The 17,296-nt window shown below is 43.0% G+C and overlaps 1 protein-coding gene across 4 annotated transcripts in view; it reads right to left on the bottom strand.

Moving 5' to 3' along the window:
• Positions 1 to 17,296, bottom strand: part of TRPV1 (transient receptor potential cation channel subfamily V member 1) — a 37,664-nt gene that overhangs the window by 2,093 nt on the left and 18,275 nt on the right. For 3 of the 4 annotated variants that reach the window (XM_016138842.2, XM_016138841.2, XM_016138843.2), the window contains exons 7-15: positions 16,690 to 16,869; positions 14,831 to 14,989; positions 13,511 to 13,606; positions 12,241 to 12,311; positions 7,876 to 8,041; positions 7,437 to 7,503; positions 4,730 to 5,052; positions 3,631 to 3,758; positions 2,874 to 2,989 (exon numbers count right to left, since the gene is read on the bottom strand). In XM_016138842.2, the coding sequence (XP_015994328.2) occupies positions 2,874 to 2,989; positions 3,631 to 3,758; positions 4,730 to 5,052; positions 7,437 to 7,503; positions 7,876 to 8,041; positions 12,241 to 12,311; positions 13,511 to 13,606; positions 14,831 to 14,989; positions 16,690 to 16,869 (1,306 nt within the window). Of the gene's footprint in view, positions 1 to 2,873; positions 2,990 to 3,630; positions 3,759 to 4,729; positions 5,053 to 7,436; positions 7,504 to 7,875; positions 8,042 to 12,240; positions 12,312 to 13,510; positions 13,607 to 14,830; positions 14,990 to 16,689; positions 16,870 to 17,296 lie in introns of those variants that run through there. The other variant, XM_016138845.2, reaches the window with a different exon arrangement.

The following is a 17,296-nucleotide window of genomic DNA, read 5'->3' as shown; positions in this document are numbered from 1 at the left end:
AGGAAATATTTGCCGAGTAAGTATAAGTATGAAATCAGGGAGCCTCTAACCCTTCCCCATCCCCACCCCAATAAACATGAATGTGTATATCCCTGCCACCAGGTCAATAACTTTGTTAATATCACAGTGAATATGCAATATTATAAACATCCAACTATGTCATGCAAACATAATGTAAATAAACTGCAAGTTGAAATAGCAAATCTTGTAAAATATGTGAAATTTCATGAAATCAATAAGAATAATGTTAGAAAACTGCTCAAATCACATTCCAAGCCATCTTCAAAAGACTCTGTAACAAAGTAGACCAGTTAACAATTGAAGAAGAGATCATCAATAAGAAGTATGAAATAATACAGGGAGTGTTTCCACTGAGAATCGTGGGAGAAATTACAGGATTGCAGGAGGCCCTTGGGAAAACTGGTGAAGCCCTTGAGTAGTTTTCCCAAAGAAAGCCTCTTGATAAAATATATGCAGCAAATATATTCCATATGTTTTCTGGCATAAGACAACAGGCAGTGAAAAACTGCAATAGCTGAGAGAAGTGAAATTCACAGGGTGAACCCCTTGATCACCCTGATGTTTTGATTAGAGGCAAGTTCTCTGACTACAGGGAAGTGAGCTATAAAATCTAAGCAGAGCACGGAAGTGCTTCTGAGCTAAGGAAGAAGAGATCAGAGGTTTGGGTAGCTGAATCAGCTAGAGCCTGTGGGACAGGGCATGGGAGAACAGGAAGAAGGAAGCTAGGGGCTGGAAGTCCAGAAGTCTTTGGTGTGGGGTTCCCTCAAGTCTTTGGCTGAGAACTAGGCTGTGATTGCACATGGTGAGACTGCATGAGGCTTACCAGAGAGAGTGGCCGCTATGGGGTTGAAAGTGGGACAGAGATGCTAAAAACCGAGCAGTACTAAGGGTTCTTAGTGATCCAACCCAACCAGAGTGGAGAGACCTCCTTAACATCCTTTCTCTACTCTGAGGATCTAGCTAAAATACTAAAAATGCCCTACTTACTTTACATGCCCTAGGGTAAGGTTTAACTTAATACCCACTCAACAAAGCCTGAAAACAAGCCCTGACAAGCTCATCAGTGGAAAGTTTAGAGGCTGAATCCCACAAGCTTGATGAGATTGACAAATATCTTGTAGTGTCCACAGATCTACAATAATAAAGCTTAAAACTAAACCTGAACAAGTTCAAGGTCAGTAACTGAACTGCCAACTTGAACAAAAATTCAGTCCAGAGTCTCTACAACATATTATCCACAATGCCCAGCATACAATTAAAAGTTACTAGATATGCAAAGAAACAGGAAAATGTGACTCATAGTCAGGGGGGGAAAAGGTCAATAAAAACTGATCCCAAGATGGCCCAAATATTGGATTTAGCAGATTTGGCAGACAAAAAATTTAAAGCTGCTGTTATAAATATTTTCAAAGAAATATATATATATAGTCTTAAAGAGGGAACAGCTAAAAAATCTCAGGAGAGAAATGGCAACTATAAAAAGAACTAAATAGAAATTTTGATACTGAATAGCACAGTACCTGGAATGTAATATTCACTGGATGGGCTTAATATCAGTTTTGAAATGCCTGACAAAAGGGTCAGTGAACTTGAAGACAGATCAATAGAAATTATCAAATTTGAGAAACAGAAAAAAAAAAGAAGAAGAAAAACAAACAAAGCCTCAAAAACTTATGGGACAATACCAAATGATCTAACACACATGTAATTGTAGTTCCAAAAGCAGAAGATGGGAGGCTAAAGCAAAATATATATAGTTTCCCAACTCTGATAAAACATACTGATATACAGATCTAAGAATCTCAAAATCCCAACAGGTGTGAACAACCTAATATCAATCAATAGATAAATAGATAAATAAAATATGATATGCTGTGTATAAACATATGATGGAGTATTACTCAGCCAGACACAAAAGGACAAATATTATATGATATCATTTATATGAAGTACCTAGAATTGGCAAATTCATAGAGATAGAAAGTAGAAGAGAAGTTACCAGGGGTGGGAGGCGGGGCATGTAAATAGGGAGTAATAGTTTAATGGAGACAGAGCTTTTCTGTTTGAAAGAATAAAAAAGTTTTAGAAATAGATAGTGGTGATGGTTGCACAACATTGTGGATATAATTAATATAACACCTAATTGTACACTTTAAAAAATAGTTAAAATGGCAAATTTTATGTCACATATATTTTACCACAAATTTTTAAAAACTAAAATAAATTAGTAACTAAAAGAATTAGTAATTCAATTGTGTTCAGTATAAACTAGATTAGCTTAATTTTCAAGTAAAAATTTTCAATTAAACCTTTAATTCAATGTCTACTGTTAAATGTTTGTCATTTACTGGTAAAGGACTTTTTTTCTGGTAGTGATTTTCTGCAGGACTTTTCCACTCAAGGTGCACCCTTTACTCTCCCATTGCTCCCTCTTCTGCCTACCTGGTCACACAGGGTGAGTGTTCACGTGTCCCTGTTTGTGTCCCTAAACCTTTCAGGGCTGAGCACAGACTCTGGGTGTAAGGAACAGGGCCGAGGAAACAGGGCAGCCCACAATGAGGCTGGCCATCCAGGTGGATGGATGTGGGCTGAGCTGCTTCCTCTGAGCAATGAGGACAGTGCCTGGGCCAGGGTTGCCGGCAGAGCCAGCATGCATGGGCACACAGAGCAGTCAGTTGTGTAGGCGTGCGTAAGAGCACACAAGAGTGCCCATGACTGAGTATATACAGGTGGTTGACACTTGGGACTGTTGTAGCACCCAGGTTGTAGGGTGAGGAAGGCCTGCAAGGAGTAGGGGACTGCAAGGCTTTACCTGCCCAGCATGCCATGGCACCCTTCCCCTCACACCTCACCTCGGCCTGACCGTAGGGAGAAGCTCAGGGTGCGCTTGATGCCTTCACAGTTGCCTGGATCTTCATTGATGATGCCCACATTGGTGTTCCAAGTGGTCCAGTTCACCTCATCCACCCTGTGAGGTGAGGAAATGGGGAAGCACAGAGCTGGTGACCTAAGAGTCATGCCTAACTTCCCAGGTCAAGGGCTTAGCCTCACAGGCCAATCCCAAGGAGCCCATAGACCGGGATGGGGAGACATAGCTGATAGGGTGAGGGCCAAGAGGGGCCTGCCTTTTGGACACCACCTCCGAAGATGTGTTCTCTGATCACACCATGGAGCCCAGGGACTTTAATATTGGATTCCTGGTTCTGATCCTGATCACCAGGTGACCCTTTCTGGACATCTCATTTTCCAGTATGTAATGTCTGGGTCCCAACACCTGAGATATAAGGTGGGTCTCCTATGCCCACAGGTGACCACTACGGCAGCTGCTGTACCTACAGCTGGCCTTGAGAGAGTCCTCTATATCATGACTGGCCCCAAGAGGCCCTGAGGCAGGCTTCTGTACCCACAACTGGGTCTGGGTGAGTCCCCCATGCTCACACTAAGCCCTGGAATAGCCCCTGTACCTATAGCTAGCTCTAGGTGAGTCCCCATGCCCACAGGTAAGCCCTAAGACAGGCCTCTGTACCAGCAACTGGCTCTGGGTGGGTCCCTAATATTCATAGCTGAGCTCCTAAGTTCTTCAGTCTTTGATTCCTGCTTGAGCATTACCTGAAACACCACCTGTAGTCATCTTTGCCATCAGGTGTGTACCCCACCTGCAATAGTTTGCCTGAGCGGAAGGCCTTCCTCATACACTTAAGGAAGCTCTTCTCTGTGTCCAGGATAGTGATGGCTCTCTGTGGGAAGACACATATGGTGGAGGGGCAGAGGGCTCATCCAGGCACTGCCCCTGGGTGCTAGTGCTTGCTACCAAGATCAGCCTCTCCAGGGTCTCTCCCATGCCCAGCCCCTCCTGGTAGGACCTGCAGTGCCCTCTACACCAGGCTTGTTTCTGCAGCCTGGTGGGCGCATCCTCCATGGAAGCTCAGCCCACCCAGCCCCACATCTGCCTAGGCACTGCTGGTGAGTGGCAACTCCCATGAGCGACGTGGAACGTATCAGCCCCAGACCCTTCCCTGAGGAGCTCACGAAGAGGCAACATAGTGTAGAGGGTAAGAGCAGGACCATGGGCATGAGACTGCCTGGGCTGACTCCTGGCTGGGCTACTTAGTTGCTTTGGACTTAGATACCTATCTTCTCGGCCTCAGTGCCTTCATCCCAAAATAGGGAGACTGATAATATCTGCCTCATAGCATTGTTGTGAGGATTAAATGAGAGCATGTAAGCAAGACACTTAGAACAGTACCTGGCATAGAGTCAGTGTTACTTAATAAGCACAATACATTTATTATTCATTGGGAAGGCAGAGGTGGACCAAGTGGCCCAGAAATGCAGCTGTCAAAACCTGCCTCATATTAACTGCACCCCTGAGTTCTGTCTCTAGGGCCCCCCTAGACCAAATTCTTCTGAGATGGGCACCACATGGATGCCCATCTTCTCCCTTTGCGGGCTGCCCAGCCCACAGTAAATACCATGTCTATGTGTTTACTGATAACAAGCTGGTGACATTGGGCAGGGAAATCTTGCAGGAGGAGCCAGAAGGGAGATGACTGAGGGAGATGCTGCTGCTTGATCCTCCAGGCCTGGCTGGCCTTTTGGCCACCTCCTCAAACCCTGGAGGGGCCCATGCACCCAGCTGTTAAGCAGCAGACAAAGCAGTCGACGCCCTCTTGCTGCACACACTCCACCAAACAACCAAACCACCCACCTGCAACTTCCAGATGTTCTTGCTCTCCTGAGCAATCTTGTTGACAGTCTCACCCATGAGGGCAATGAGCATGTTGAGCAGGAGAATATAGGTGAGAATCACATAGGCCAGCAACAAGATGATGAAGACAGCCTTGAAGTCATAGTTCTCGGTGAACTCTAGGTCACCCATGCCGATGGTGAACTTGAACAGTTCCAGACATGTGGAGTACAGGCTGTTGTAGGAATTGTCAGGCGGCCGGCAACTAGACCCCCGCCACCTATGCAATGAGGGCTCAACTGATATGGAGTCATTCTTTCCATCCTCAATCAGTGTCACCACCGCTGTAGAGCATAGGGAAGGAAGGGTGTGGTTGGATGGAAGCCAAGACTCCAGGTCCCCTAACATACCCCAGGAAAGGTCTGCAGCAGAAACACTGCTTGGCTATGTAGTACATTTCTGTGAATTTTTTTTTTTAAAGCACCCCTTTCTACAAAACTACCAAAAATTTGTCATAATATACTGTTTTGTTACGATAAGAACTTTGTCATCATCTGCTAGGAAAAAAAGTTAAAATAAATATACAAATCTATATGTACCATGTAAATACAGTCAGCTTTTGTGCAATGTACAACCTTTCTAATCTTACATGTCAGCCCTGGATCCTCATTCACTTTCTCAGTCACACACTCTGTTTGCCTGTGCCTCTTAGAGAGTGACCCAGGGCCAGTCCATTCCAGAACCATGAGGGCTAAGCATCTCAGAGCAGATTGGCCTCTTGCTGCATTCTGCATTCTTCTGTAGGAAATGTAGTCTGGAGCCTGAGAACTTCTGTAGCAGTTGTGCTCCATGGTTACTGTATATCCAGTGTATCCACTAACCCACTTGGCCTAATCCCTTCCTATGGCTACTAAGCCATGCCTTCAGACAGGAGGCCAGAGCCCAAGTTCCTAGTAGTCAAAGCTGCCCATAACTCCCAGACAGAAAAATTGAGACAGGCTATAGGGCGGGGACAGGGGAGGGCCATGTGAACTATGTAACTGCAAAACTCATATAAGGATCAAAGAAGAGCCGGATGCTCAAAAAATTATATGGATGTGTCAAAAAAACACAGGAGCTAGCTGGAAGAGGCTACCAGTGATGATTTTTCTGACAATTTGAATAGCAGTCCCAACCTTTTTGGCACCAGAGACCAGTGCTCCTATGAGAATCTAATGCCTGATGATCTGAAGTAGAGCTGAGGTGGTGATGCTAGCACTGGGGAGCAGCTGCAAATACAGATGAAGCTTCACTTGCTGGCCTGCCACTCACCTCCTGCTGTGTGTTCCTGTTCCTAATAGGCCATGGACTAATACCAGTCCACAGCCTGGAGGTTGGGAACCCCTGAATTTGAGCATCAAAATAGATGATGATAGTAAGGAATTATAACCCAAATAATAAAGTGAAAATCCACAAAAACAAAAACAGAAAAGAATCTATGAGGCTATACTTATGTAAATAAATAAATGTAAGAGAACAGAAAGCTCTTCCTTATAACAGAATGCCAGCAAATAAATGCAGAAGGAATGATGGAGTTAGAATATCAGCATTTGACAACCATTGGGATTAGGTAATTCAGATGCAAATAAATCAATCAATGGATGCCAAAATGACTGGATAAAAATCTGATGCAGAACAGGATGTTTACATAGCTCAAAGCCTCTCCTCACAAATTACTTATCAATCACAAAATGAAAGATAATAACTTGACAGTGGAAAAATCTGGCAGACTCACGAAAACCAAATAATCAAGTTATCACCAGAAATGGGACAAACAGGCAGTGTGAGACTCCTGATACAATTCACTGAGGAGGACAGACATACATTGCTCCCTCAATATTCTAACCAAAACGGCATACCTGAATCAAATTGTGAGGGAATTGGCCAAAATTGAAGGATATCGTAAAAACTGGCATTTACTCATTAAAAATGCTAAGGTCACAAAAGACAATGAAAGATTGAGGAACTGCTCCAGATTGAAGGAGACTAAAAAAGTCTAACAATTGAATGTAATGCAAGATTTGGGATTTTCATTTTTATAAAAGACATTATTAGGGCAATTGGTGAAATATGAATGAGGTTGGTATAGATTAGCTAATAGTACTGTATTGATGTTAATTTCCTGATTTTGTTCATTATACTGTGTTTATGTAAGAGAATGCCCATATTTTTAGGAAACACACACTGAAGAATTTAGTGGTAAAGGGCTGATCATGTCTGATCATAAACTTATTCTCAGGTTTTTTAAGTGTGTGTAGTGCGTGTAGTGAGTGTGCATGTGTCTATGTATATGTGTTTGGTGTGTAGCAGGGAAAGAAAGTGATTTAAAGATATGGTAAAATTTGGAGAATCTAGGGAAAGAGTATAGAGAGTTATTTGTAATATTCTTGCAACTTTTTTGTAAATCTAAAATAATATCAAAATAAAAAGTTAAAAAAAAAAAAACTTAGCCAGAATGCAGCTATCTTATAGGCAAGCAGCACTTCTTACCTCAAAAATTACTAGAAATGCTTTATGAAAAACATTTCCAGGTTCTCCTGCTCATTTTGGTGTGTTCTTTGTGTATCCCCTCTGGCATCTGCAAACACACACTCAACTGGTCCCCTCCCCACCCAGTCCCCGCAAAGTCCTCAGGAAGCTGAGGTGAGCAGGAGCCCTTCCTCCCACCAGCCGTGACCCAGACCTTTACCTGTGGAAAACCCGAACAAGAAAACAAGGTAAACAAACATGAAGCGACACAGGTCTCTCAGGATCATCTGCAGGAGAGAGCAGGCTTATCGGAACGAAGTCCAGGCCTAGGGGTTAATCTTGAGCCCAAGTGGAATTGGAGAACATGCAGAACAGTTTGGTTTCATGAGGGAGTCATTCACAGCTCCCCCATGGCCTCTATTTTGGTGGGATAGGGGACCTGGTGTGAAGGCAGGGTCAAGTGTTAGGGAAGCCTCCAAACCTGAGGCACAGCCAGATTGCCTGATTCTTGGAGAATTAGCTGGGAAAATGGGTCTCAAGCTAAACTAGCACCTCCCCGGACAATACAGAGAGGATGGATAGAGTTTGTGAGACTGAGGTTCAAACACCCATAAGGTAAATAGGCTCTGTGGAGAATTCACTTGGGCCCTGGTACCCACCTTCTCAATCATGACAGCATAGATGCCCATCTGCTGGAAGCCGCGGGTGTAGTAGAGCATGTTGGTCCAGCCCAAGGCCAGGGAGAACACCATGGAGGCCACGTACTCCTTGAGGTGGCAGAAATACAGCACCACGGTCCCCAGCATGAAAAGTGACTGCACAAAGCTGAGGGTGGGGGGACAGGAAGCTCTGTCTAAGGTCACCCCGGAGGCCTGGCACCACCCCAGACAGGAAGACCCCCACCCATCTGGGCCTCTCAGAGGCATAGACAGCAGGCTAAAGTGGGAGCTAGGGCTGTCTGTCCAGCCTCTTTTATCTCATTATTCTCAGTGGGAGCAATATTGCCTCCAAGAAGGATCTTATTCTCTATATACGTAAAGCACAGATACAAATACAGTACATAAACAGCTATACAGTACATACAGGGTATTAAAATTTCACGGGATGGGCAATTGGAAAAAATTGTCTAAAGAGGCAGTAATGAAAAAAAGTCTGAGAAACACTGCTTTAGCCTCAGAAACCTTCCTGCCCAATCCCCAGGAAAACAATCTGATGGACAACAGAGAGCCTAGGAGGGCCTAGGCCCATGAGAAGGGTCAAGCCATGCTCTCCTGGGAAACAACAGGAAGAGTCTGCTAGTCACACCTTCGAACTTAGGAGCAGAGAGCCAGGGAAAATGTCCTCAGCATCTTTCTCCAGTGGAGGCTGCCCAAATCAGAGTCCTGGACAGGATGCAGGACATTTGGATGATCCTATGACAGGGTCTACTCAGTGGTCCTTATTTACTTATTCGTCCCAGGCCTCCTTATTCAGCATGGCCTCCTCCTGAGAGTCCCTTCAGCTGCATTAACATTGTAGACCACACTAAACACCTCACCTCTCATGTGTGTGAGAGAACCCAACAAAGAACTGCTACTGTATTGATGTGAGTCTATTGAAAACTGATGTCAGTACACTGGCTCATCAATTGGAGTTCTGTTGCAAAGAAAAACCTCTACATTTGCAGAACCTTGGCCAAAATAAAAGCTGAAGCCAATCAAAATAGGTAAAGAGTTGCCTTGGGTGACAAACGGAGTCCTCACATATGAATTTTGGAAGCTGGGAAGCAGTAGATAAATGAAAACTAGCTTAGTAGACCTAAGAAGGCCAAATCTGAATTGTAGTACAGAAAGCTGAGAACCAACTCTTTTAATCAAGGAGCCTCAAAACGCTTAGGGACCTCTGGAGGGGAGGGCAAGAGGGACCTAAAATATGGAAGAGTGGAGGTTTTATCTCTGAAGAGGATAAAACAGAGGGTCTTTGGACTCAGTTTTATCAAATATCAATGAAAGCATTGGTGTTTACCAAAAACAGGAGATCATGTGATTTTTATACAATATAGATTACAGAAAGCCCTCTTCTTCACTCAGCTCTCAGAAAACCAGCAGCCAAACTTCTTCCCTAGTAAAAGACTGAAAAGATGCAATAGATTGACTTTGGATATTCTCCAATAAATGGTTTATCTAGACCAGCCTATAGTGAGGCTCAAAATCTATAAACCTCAATCACACATCAAGATCTTCCAAGCATCTTTTCTGTCCTTTACTCTTACTCATGAGCAGACATCAAAGATTTCCAGATATCTTGAGGATAGTCTCTAATGTGAAAGAGAGAACAAAACAAGCAAATGGGAAATAAGCAAATGACTTGGAGGAAATGAAAACTATGCAAAAGAAGTAAAATTTACCAAAAACTATTTTAATAGCCTTAGAGAGATTAAAGAAGATATTGGATCCATGAAACAAGAATAGAGTGCTATAAAAAAGGAAGAAACAGAATTTTTTAAAAGAGCACTTAGAAATTAAAAAATATAATATCAAAATTAATAAACTCAATAGAAGGATTGGAAATTAAAGTTGATTTGAATCTCTCAAAAAGAAGAGCTGAAGATAAAGAGATGGAGCACAAGTGAGAAAATATAAGAACTAGTTCAGGACTAGGTCAGGAGGCCTACACAAATAATAGGGGTTCCAGAAAGGAGATCAAGAAATAACTCAAGAAAATATACCAAAAATAAAGGACACAAATTTCCAGATTGCAATTGTCCACCAAGTGTCTAGAACTTTGAATAAAAACAAACGCAAATGAAGACACAAGTTTCAGAATACTAGGGGGGAAAAAGAAGATACTATAGATTTACAAAGCAAAAAACCAAAATAGGTCTTAAAAGAGGATCCAGAATCAGAGTGGCTTCAGACTTGTCATTTATAATATTGGAAGCAAGAAAACAATGGAGAAAAATCTTCAAATTTTTGAAAGAATATTATATCCAACCAAACTATCCATCTAATGCAAAGGAATAGTAAAAATATTTTCAGATGTGCCAGATTTAAAAGAAATTTTACTTTCCCCTTTCCCACTATGTAGCTTCTTTCTTTGGTTGAGGATGCCCTGCTCCAAAATAAGGAAATAAATCTAGAAGGAGGAATATGTAGTGTTCAGAAAATAAAAAATACAACTCAGGAGAGAAGCAAAAAGGATCTCTAAGGTGCTAGTGAAAAAGGGACGACACCTTGGAAGTCCATGTTGGAGCAACATGAGTTAAGAATCAACTATCATCACAGTGCCCTCTATCATTATGTTACCTTTTTCACTAGATGAAAATACTGATGGATGTGCTCAAATAAAACAAGGGAGGAAATCAAGAAAGACAGGAACTCTAACCTGGGAGAAAAGCAATGAGAACTCCCAGAATGACAGCTAAGCAGCAGAACCAGAGGGCAACCAGCCCAGTTGGAGAGAACAGTGTTCCAGGAACAATCCCTCAAGAAAAAAAAAATGAGGGATCTGATCATATAATTTATGTCATTGATTTTGGAGGAAAATTGTACTGAGAGGCTTCAAGATAAATGGGAAGAATTAACAATGACTATGGAAAAAACTAAACAAGTGAAAGCAAAGTAACTAGTAGCCTTAGGAGAAACAGAAAGAAAAGAAATATATTGTGAAGCTCGAAAGCACATAATATTTACAGATATATAAAAGTTTAAATAGTAAATATTGACTTAAAAAAATTATTGCAAACCATACTGGAAGGCTAGAGGAGGGAAAGCAAAGGGCCAGACAGTATAAGGATGCTAAATCCTCACCTACCTTATCAGAAGAAAGAGCTAAAATAATGGAAAGTGATGCAGGGAATAGGAAGAGTTATGATGGGGAACTCCTATATTGGCTATAAGCTTTTGAGTACTCCTTAAATTTTTACTTATGTATATGGGTAGCTTTGAGAAATTAAATTTTTAAAAAATTAACATGCCCACAATGGGTCTTCTTAAGAATAGAATCAAGCTTATTGGTATAACATTCTGTAGGAGAACACTGCCTCTCTTCGTAAAGCAAACTGGCATTGTGCTAAACCTATAGACCCTATCCTTGAATTTGCCCTTTGAGTCTAAAGTGTAAGTCTCTCAAGATTATATAAAAAGATGGGGTTTACAAGTCCTAGGGACAAGCTGGCTATAACAGGGTAAGAAATCAACTTCTTGCACTTTCCAGGAATAAAGAGAGAGACCCCAGGAATGAAGGAAACAGAGTAGGGGTCATGAGTTGAGATCCCGGGAGAAGGACCCTTCCCTGTCTGAAGGCCCCTCCTGGGCACCTGGGCTCCTCAAGGGAACCTCATAAGGTTCTGGCTTATTTTATGAAGTTTCCCTGTGATATCCACATTGTTTTTGTAACTGTGTTTTTACTAATCTGTCTACCCTGAAAGCAGTCATTCTCAATCAGGAGCAATTTTCTACCCTCCCTAAGTGGCGGACATTTGACAACATCTGAAGACGTTTTTGTTGGTCAAGACTTGGGGACAGGGAGAGTGCTACTGTCATCTAGTGGGAAAACACCAGGGACACTGCTAAACAGTGCACAGGACAGCCCCCCATGACAAAGAATTATACAGTCCAAAATGTCCATAGTACCAAGTTTGAGAAACTCTGTCCTAAAGATTAGAAATTCCTGGAAGGCAGGAACCATGTCTACTTTATCCTGGTATTCCAGGGCCAACTCAGAAAATGTCAGACAGATGGAAAAAAGGATAGAAAAAATGAACAAGGGTATATCTGACTCAAACTATAAACCACATACGTCCATGAAACAGGTCTGGCATTCCCTAGCACCTGGTTCATACCTGACACAGAGCAGACCCTCAGTATTCATTCACCCATCAAACATATGTCGAGTGCCTTCTATCATTCAACAAGTTTGCGAGGTCCTACTATATTATAAGCCCAGTGTATGTAAGAGAATGAGTCAGAGCTGACTGCTGTAACCTCAGGACTAAACCAGAAGATGGTGTCTGCTACTGAGGCATGAGTCAAAGGGTCACTTACAAAAGTATCTCACTGTAGCTGTCCACAAACAAAGACTTCAGTGATGGCCGTCTCTGCAGGAAATATTGAATCTGCAGGTAAATAGAGTAAAATTCCAGGAAAGGTTATATGTGGCTAAATGGTGAGTACCCATAATTGCTTCCTAAATGACACACCATGGAAGTGTGTCAGAACAGAGATTATGAAGAAAGTGGAACAGCATGGGTCAGGCTAATGGGGTAATGTTATGTGACTCGGACAGGAGCAATTTTTAAAAACAGAGAGTGCCATGACAACCCTACCTAGAAGTAAAGACAGGAGAGAAAATCACCAAATGGTATCACTTGCTGGGCTTGAATGATGGCATTGAGCAATTTTTCTTCCTCTTTCCAATTTGTGTCTTTTTCCCCTAATTTTCTTTAAGTATACATTAGTAAAAATCCTTTAATCTGCCTCCACTGAACTTACTTACCAGATTAACCAGTGCTCTCTACTCCCTGAAAACATTCTAACTGATTTATGCCCACAGCCCTGATGAACACTAACAGCTAGGAGATTTTCCCCGGGACACTCATACACTCCACTAACCTCACGCCTGTTGATCCTGTGTTTGTCAAGACTGCTTTTTGCCCATTGTACTTACTGCTGTGGCTTTGAACTTTATTATAATATAAACTACGAGTGCAAAAATAAAGACAGTTGTTTCTGTGACGACAGTTCAATGATTTGGAAAGGCTCTTTAAAAATAAGTTAAAAAAAATTGTGTATAGTTTAGATCAGAAAGATTAAGGAACAAAATCACAATATTTTAAAATTATTTGTACATGTAACATGGGTCTCATATTCAAAGAAAAGACTGCCCATATATTAGAAGAATGCCAAGGAATGTGCATCCATGAGTTTTCAATTAAAATAAAATGGTTCCAATATATAGGTAGATTTCTTTCATTATCCTGAGCTTTAATGGACTATTTCGATCAATTAAATAACTACCAATCATGATCCTATCTCTTAAGAGGCTTCTCCTCTACTTCTGTAATTAAATGTTACATTTTGTGGAGAGCCCTGCTACCCATCTTCAAGAGTGACTGCCTGTAGGGACCCACTGGACAGACTCACACCCCGCAACCGTGACTGCCCAGAGGGCTCTGATCTTCACCTGTGCACCTCTCAGCTCTTCAAGTAGAATCATTACCTGTCCTACCTGTCCAATGAATTAAAAAGCACTGAGTCTCCTGGCTCATTTGTTTTGGTGACAATAGAAACTCACAGTGTGGAAGAGAATGCTTACCCCTCGGAAAAAAAAGTAGATTCCCCCTGATACAGAAATAATCTCTCCAGTGACTCGAAAATAGTCGCCAACAGTGTTTTTCAGCTTATAGGGAGGCTGTAAGGTACAGAGAAGTTAGTGAGTCCATTCACTCAATTATTTGACAGACATTTACAGGAAGCCAAGCCCTGTGATTAAGACCTACCTCCTGCACAAAGGCTCAGCCTCCACCAGGAGAGAGAGACAGAAATAAAGACAATGCACTATTATGGGGACACCTTCATGGAGGCCCTTCTGTGGGACATGATTCCCAAAGTGGAAGCCTTCGGGTGCTAAGCAGAGGCACCTGGAGGCTTTCCAACGTTGTGCTGTCTCTGAGACAATGTCCCAGCCCAGAGTTCCACTGGGAGGAGAGTGATGGCATAGGTGGAGGCACTCTACAGACCTGATGCCACATGCTTCCTGCTGCTCTCACAGCTTATGGCAAACCCTGGTCCCCCAGAACTATAACGGTTTCCCACGGATAGTGGAGGGAGAGACATCCCACACACGTGTGTGTCATCCTTGTGCTTCAGCCACATGTTCTGAATTGGGTTTCCTTCTAACCTACCTTTGATGTTGCATAAGCACTAGTTCACTAACTTATCTTATTAGTACGTTTCTATTTTCTCTTAAAATGAAGTCATTAAATGGCCTTAACATGTAGATAGAGATCAAGTTTCACCTAACTACAAAGTCAAGTTTTTAAAATTTATAAGCAAGGCACTCTGGAAATAAAGGCAGCAAATTAAATGTTTGACTATTGAACAGAAGGGACTTAATTCAGAAACTCGAGGAAGTCTACAGCTCCTGGGAAAGAAAAAAGTCTTGCTTAAGCTGATTTGATGGATGGCCCAGGGCCTGGCAAAGAAGAAATACTCAAAAGTATATGTCCAGGGAATGAATAATGAGGTAGTAAGTGAACAAACGTGGGCAGGCAAGCGGGATGGCAATAGATTTGGGGCTTAAGCCGTCCCATGACCCTGCGGACACCCAGCCCAGCAGAGAGCTGCTTCCTGAGCCCTCTTTTGACACTCTTTCTAACCTAGTACTCCCCCTCAGCCTCACTGAACCAGGAGGGTAAAAGAGGAGAGGAGAACGGGAGATGGGGTGGGTCCCCAGGACATTCTGAGAGGAAGGACGGAGCACAGGAATATAAGGAACTCCAGGGGATCCTTGGCTTTCTCCAGTGAGCTGAGGAGGAGTGCAGGGCTGGCCTGGGCCTGAGGTCTCGGGGGTCTTGTAAAATGCCCATCTCTTCTCCCCCCTCCTTCAAATCAAGGCCCAAGCCTTGGGCCGCACCAAGCCTTCCACAGGCCTATAGTAGGCAGCCGTGGTGAAGATAATCATATACAAGCAGTAGACAAAGAAATTGAAGTAGAAGATGCGCTTGACAAATCTGTCCCACTTGTCCTGCAGGAGTCGGTTCAGTGGTTCCACCAAGAGCATGTCGTGGCGATTCTAAGGAGAACAGAGAGAAGTGAGGCTCACTCTGCTGCCAGAAACCAGCTTGAGACTGGACCAGACTAAGGTACTCCTCACACCCCAGTCTCTGCAGAGGACCGGGCATAACCATGCACTAGGCCCACTGAGCAGCCGGGGTCACAGATCTGTACCAGTGGGCCCACCTTCTGGGCCTCACTGTACCCTGTGCTACAGTGAATGAGGGGTAAAATTAAACAAGTGACCCCAAGTGCCCCTGATGCTTAAGAACTCACAAGTGTTGCTCAACATTCTATGCTCATGATTTCTAATAACTCACTCCTGAGTGCCTACATCCTCATTATTCCTGCAATAAGGGAAAGAGGCTGGCACAGGCAGAGTCTGTCATGAAGGCTGAGAACAGGCAGGAAGGGACCTCTGGATTCCTTATTTCTCACATTTCCAGCCCTGGTTCAGGCAGGCAACCTAGGCAGAAGTGACAATTAACCATGCATGAGACTGAAGGGAATTAGAAAGCCTTTCCTGCAGTGGGTCTGCCAGTGTCTGGGATACCATCATTATAAGCATGCTTTGGGGTAAAAATCTCATATCCAGGAGATCTCTGTTAAAATTCAGTATTGCTAGAATGGATGAGCCAAATTCAGGTCATCCTACTCTTTTCAGGCCATCAAGCCCAACCCCCAGCCCAAGCTTGAGCTACCCACTGAGATCCCTGTTCAGCATCTCCTTGAGTACCTTTGGGGATGGGAAGCACCTGAAACTAATCGAATGTTATATGTCAATTATATCTCGGTAAAAATAAGTAAACAGAGACAGACTGGGAGATAATAAAATATTTGCAACATACGTAATAGAGGATCATTCATTCTATAATGAGAACATCTACAAACCCAAAGGGATGGTACAAATGGTCCAGCAGAAGAGATAGCAAAGGACAATGAACAGGAGATCTACTAAAGAAGTACAAATGGTTGATAAAGATGAAAAAATGCCACACCTCACGGTAATCAAGAAACTAAAATGAAGGCATCAATGAGACAGCATTTTTGGCTCCGTAGGCTTATAACTTGTTTTTAAAAAAACTGGTTTAAAGAGAAAAAAACTAGTTAAAAAAATTTAGTTTAAGAAAGCTTATGTTTAAAAAAAAACTAGTTTTAAAAATATTAGAATATACATACTCTTTGACTTGGCAATTCCAAGTATCCTTCACAGAAAAATTCTCAAACCATGCCAAGTGGCCTGCAGCATTGTAATAGCAAAACCCTGGAAATAATTCTAAATAACCCATCTATGGACATCTCCCCATCCCTACTATGGAAGACTATGCAGCATTCTTTTTTAATGAGGCAAACCCATATGTACTAATATAAAATTATCTACAAGACACACCATTAAGTGAAAAAACTGGTTGTTCTGCTAATGGATAGTATGATCCTATTTATTAAATGAAATGAAGCAATATGTTTTAATATGGATAAAAGGAGGATTCTTTTTGTCTATGTGCTTCTGAAATATTTAAGTTTTTTGGGAATATCATTGTATATTGTCTATATGATGAAGGAAAACATTCAGGGGGTGGAAAGTGGGTGATGAGGCTACAGAGCCCCAAACAGTAGGTTTTCATTGATGGAAAAACAGAGCTGGACCAGCAGTGGGGGTGGGGGTGGGGTATGGTACAACCAGAAGCCCTCCCTCGGTCCCAGTCCTGGCCCACTCACAGGGGTCTCACTGCTGCTATAGGCAATCACCTCCAACACCGAGTTCTTCTCCCAAGTGTCAATGCAGGACAGGTCATAGAGCGAGGAGTGCACAGGCCCATAGGCCCACTCAGTGAACTTTCTGGACAGGTGCCTGCACTCAGGCTCCTGGATCTCTCTCTGGAGAATATAGGCCAAGACCTGTCATGGGGATACAAGAGCCTATTAGAGAGGCCAACCTACAGCCCCATCATGGGCTATGTCCCCACTAGGCCACCACCTGTTATTTAAGAATAATTCTGCTTCCCAGCCCAGTTGGAGACCCCACCCAAGCACCAGGAGAGCCCCTACCACCATCTAGTGGCCTCCTAACCACCATCAAGATCAACTTGCCCAATGCCTCAGACCCCAACTGTAGCCTCATGAGAGCTATCACCTAATGACGCCTGGCTTATCACATCCATTTCACCCTCACCTCAACTCACCCCCATCCCCAGGCCCCAGAACCCCACCCTCTCCTCATGTCTTGTTGGCGATGCTCAGAGTTAGAAATCAGAAATGGCCAAATGTGCAGTGCTGGATTTTGCTCAGTTCTCACAATTCCTCTGGCTCACTCTAACAGCCTATC

Source organism: Rousettus aegyptiacus, unplaced genomic scaffold, assembly GCF_014176215.1.
Source record: "Rousettus aegyptiacus isolate mRouAeg1 unplaced genomic scaffold, mRouAeg1.p scaffold_m13_p_6, whole genome shotgun sequence".
NCBI lineage: Eukaryota > Metazoa > Chordata > Mammalia > Chiroptera > Pteropodidae > Rousettus > Rousettus aegyptiacus.
The sequence above is the reverse complement of the archived record's forward strand: the minus strand, read 5'-3'. Positions and strand labels throughout refer to the sequence as shown.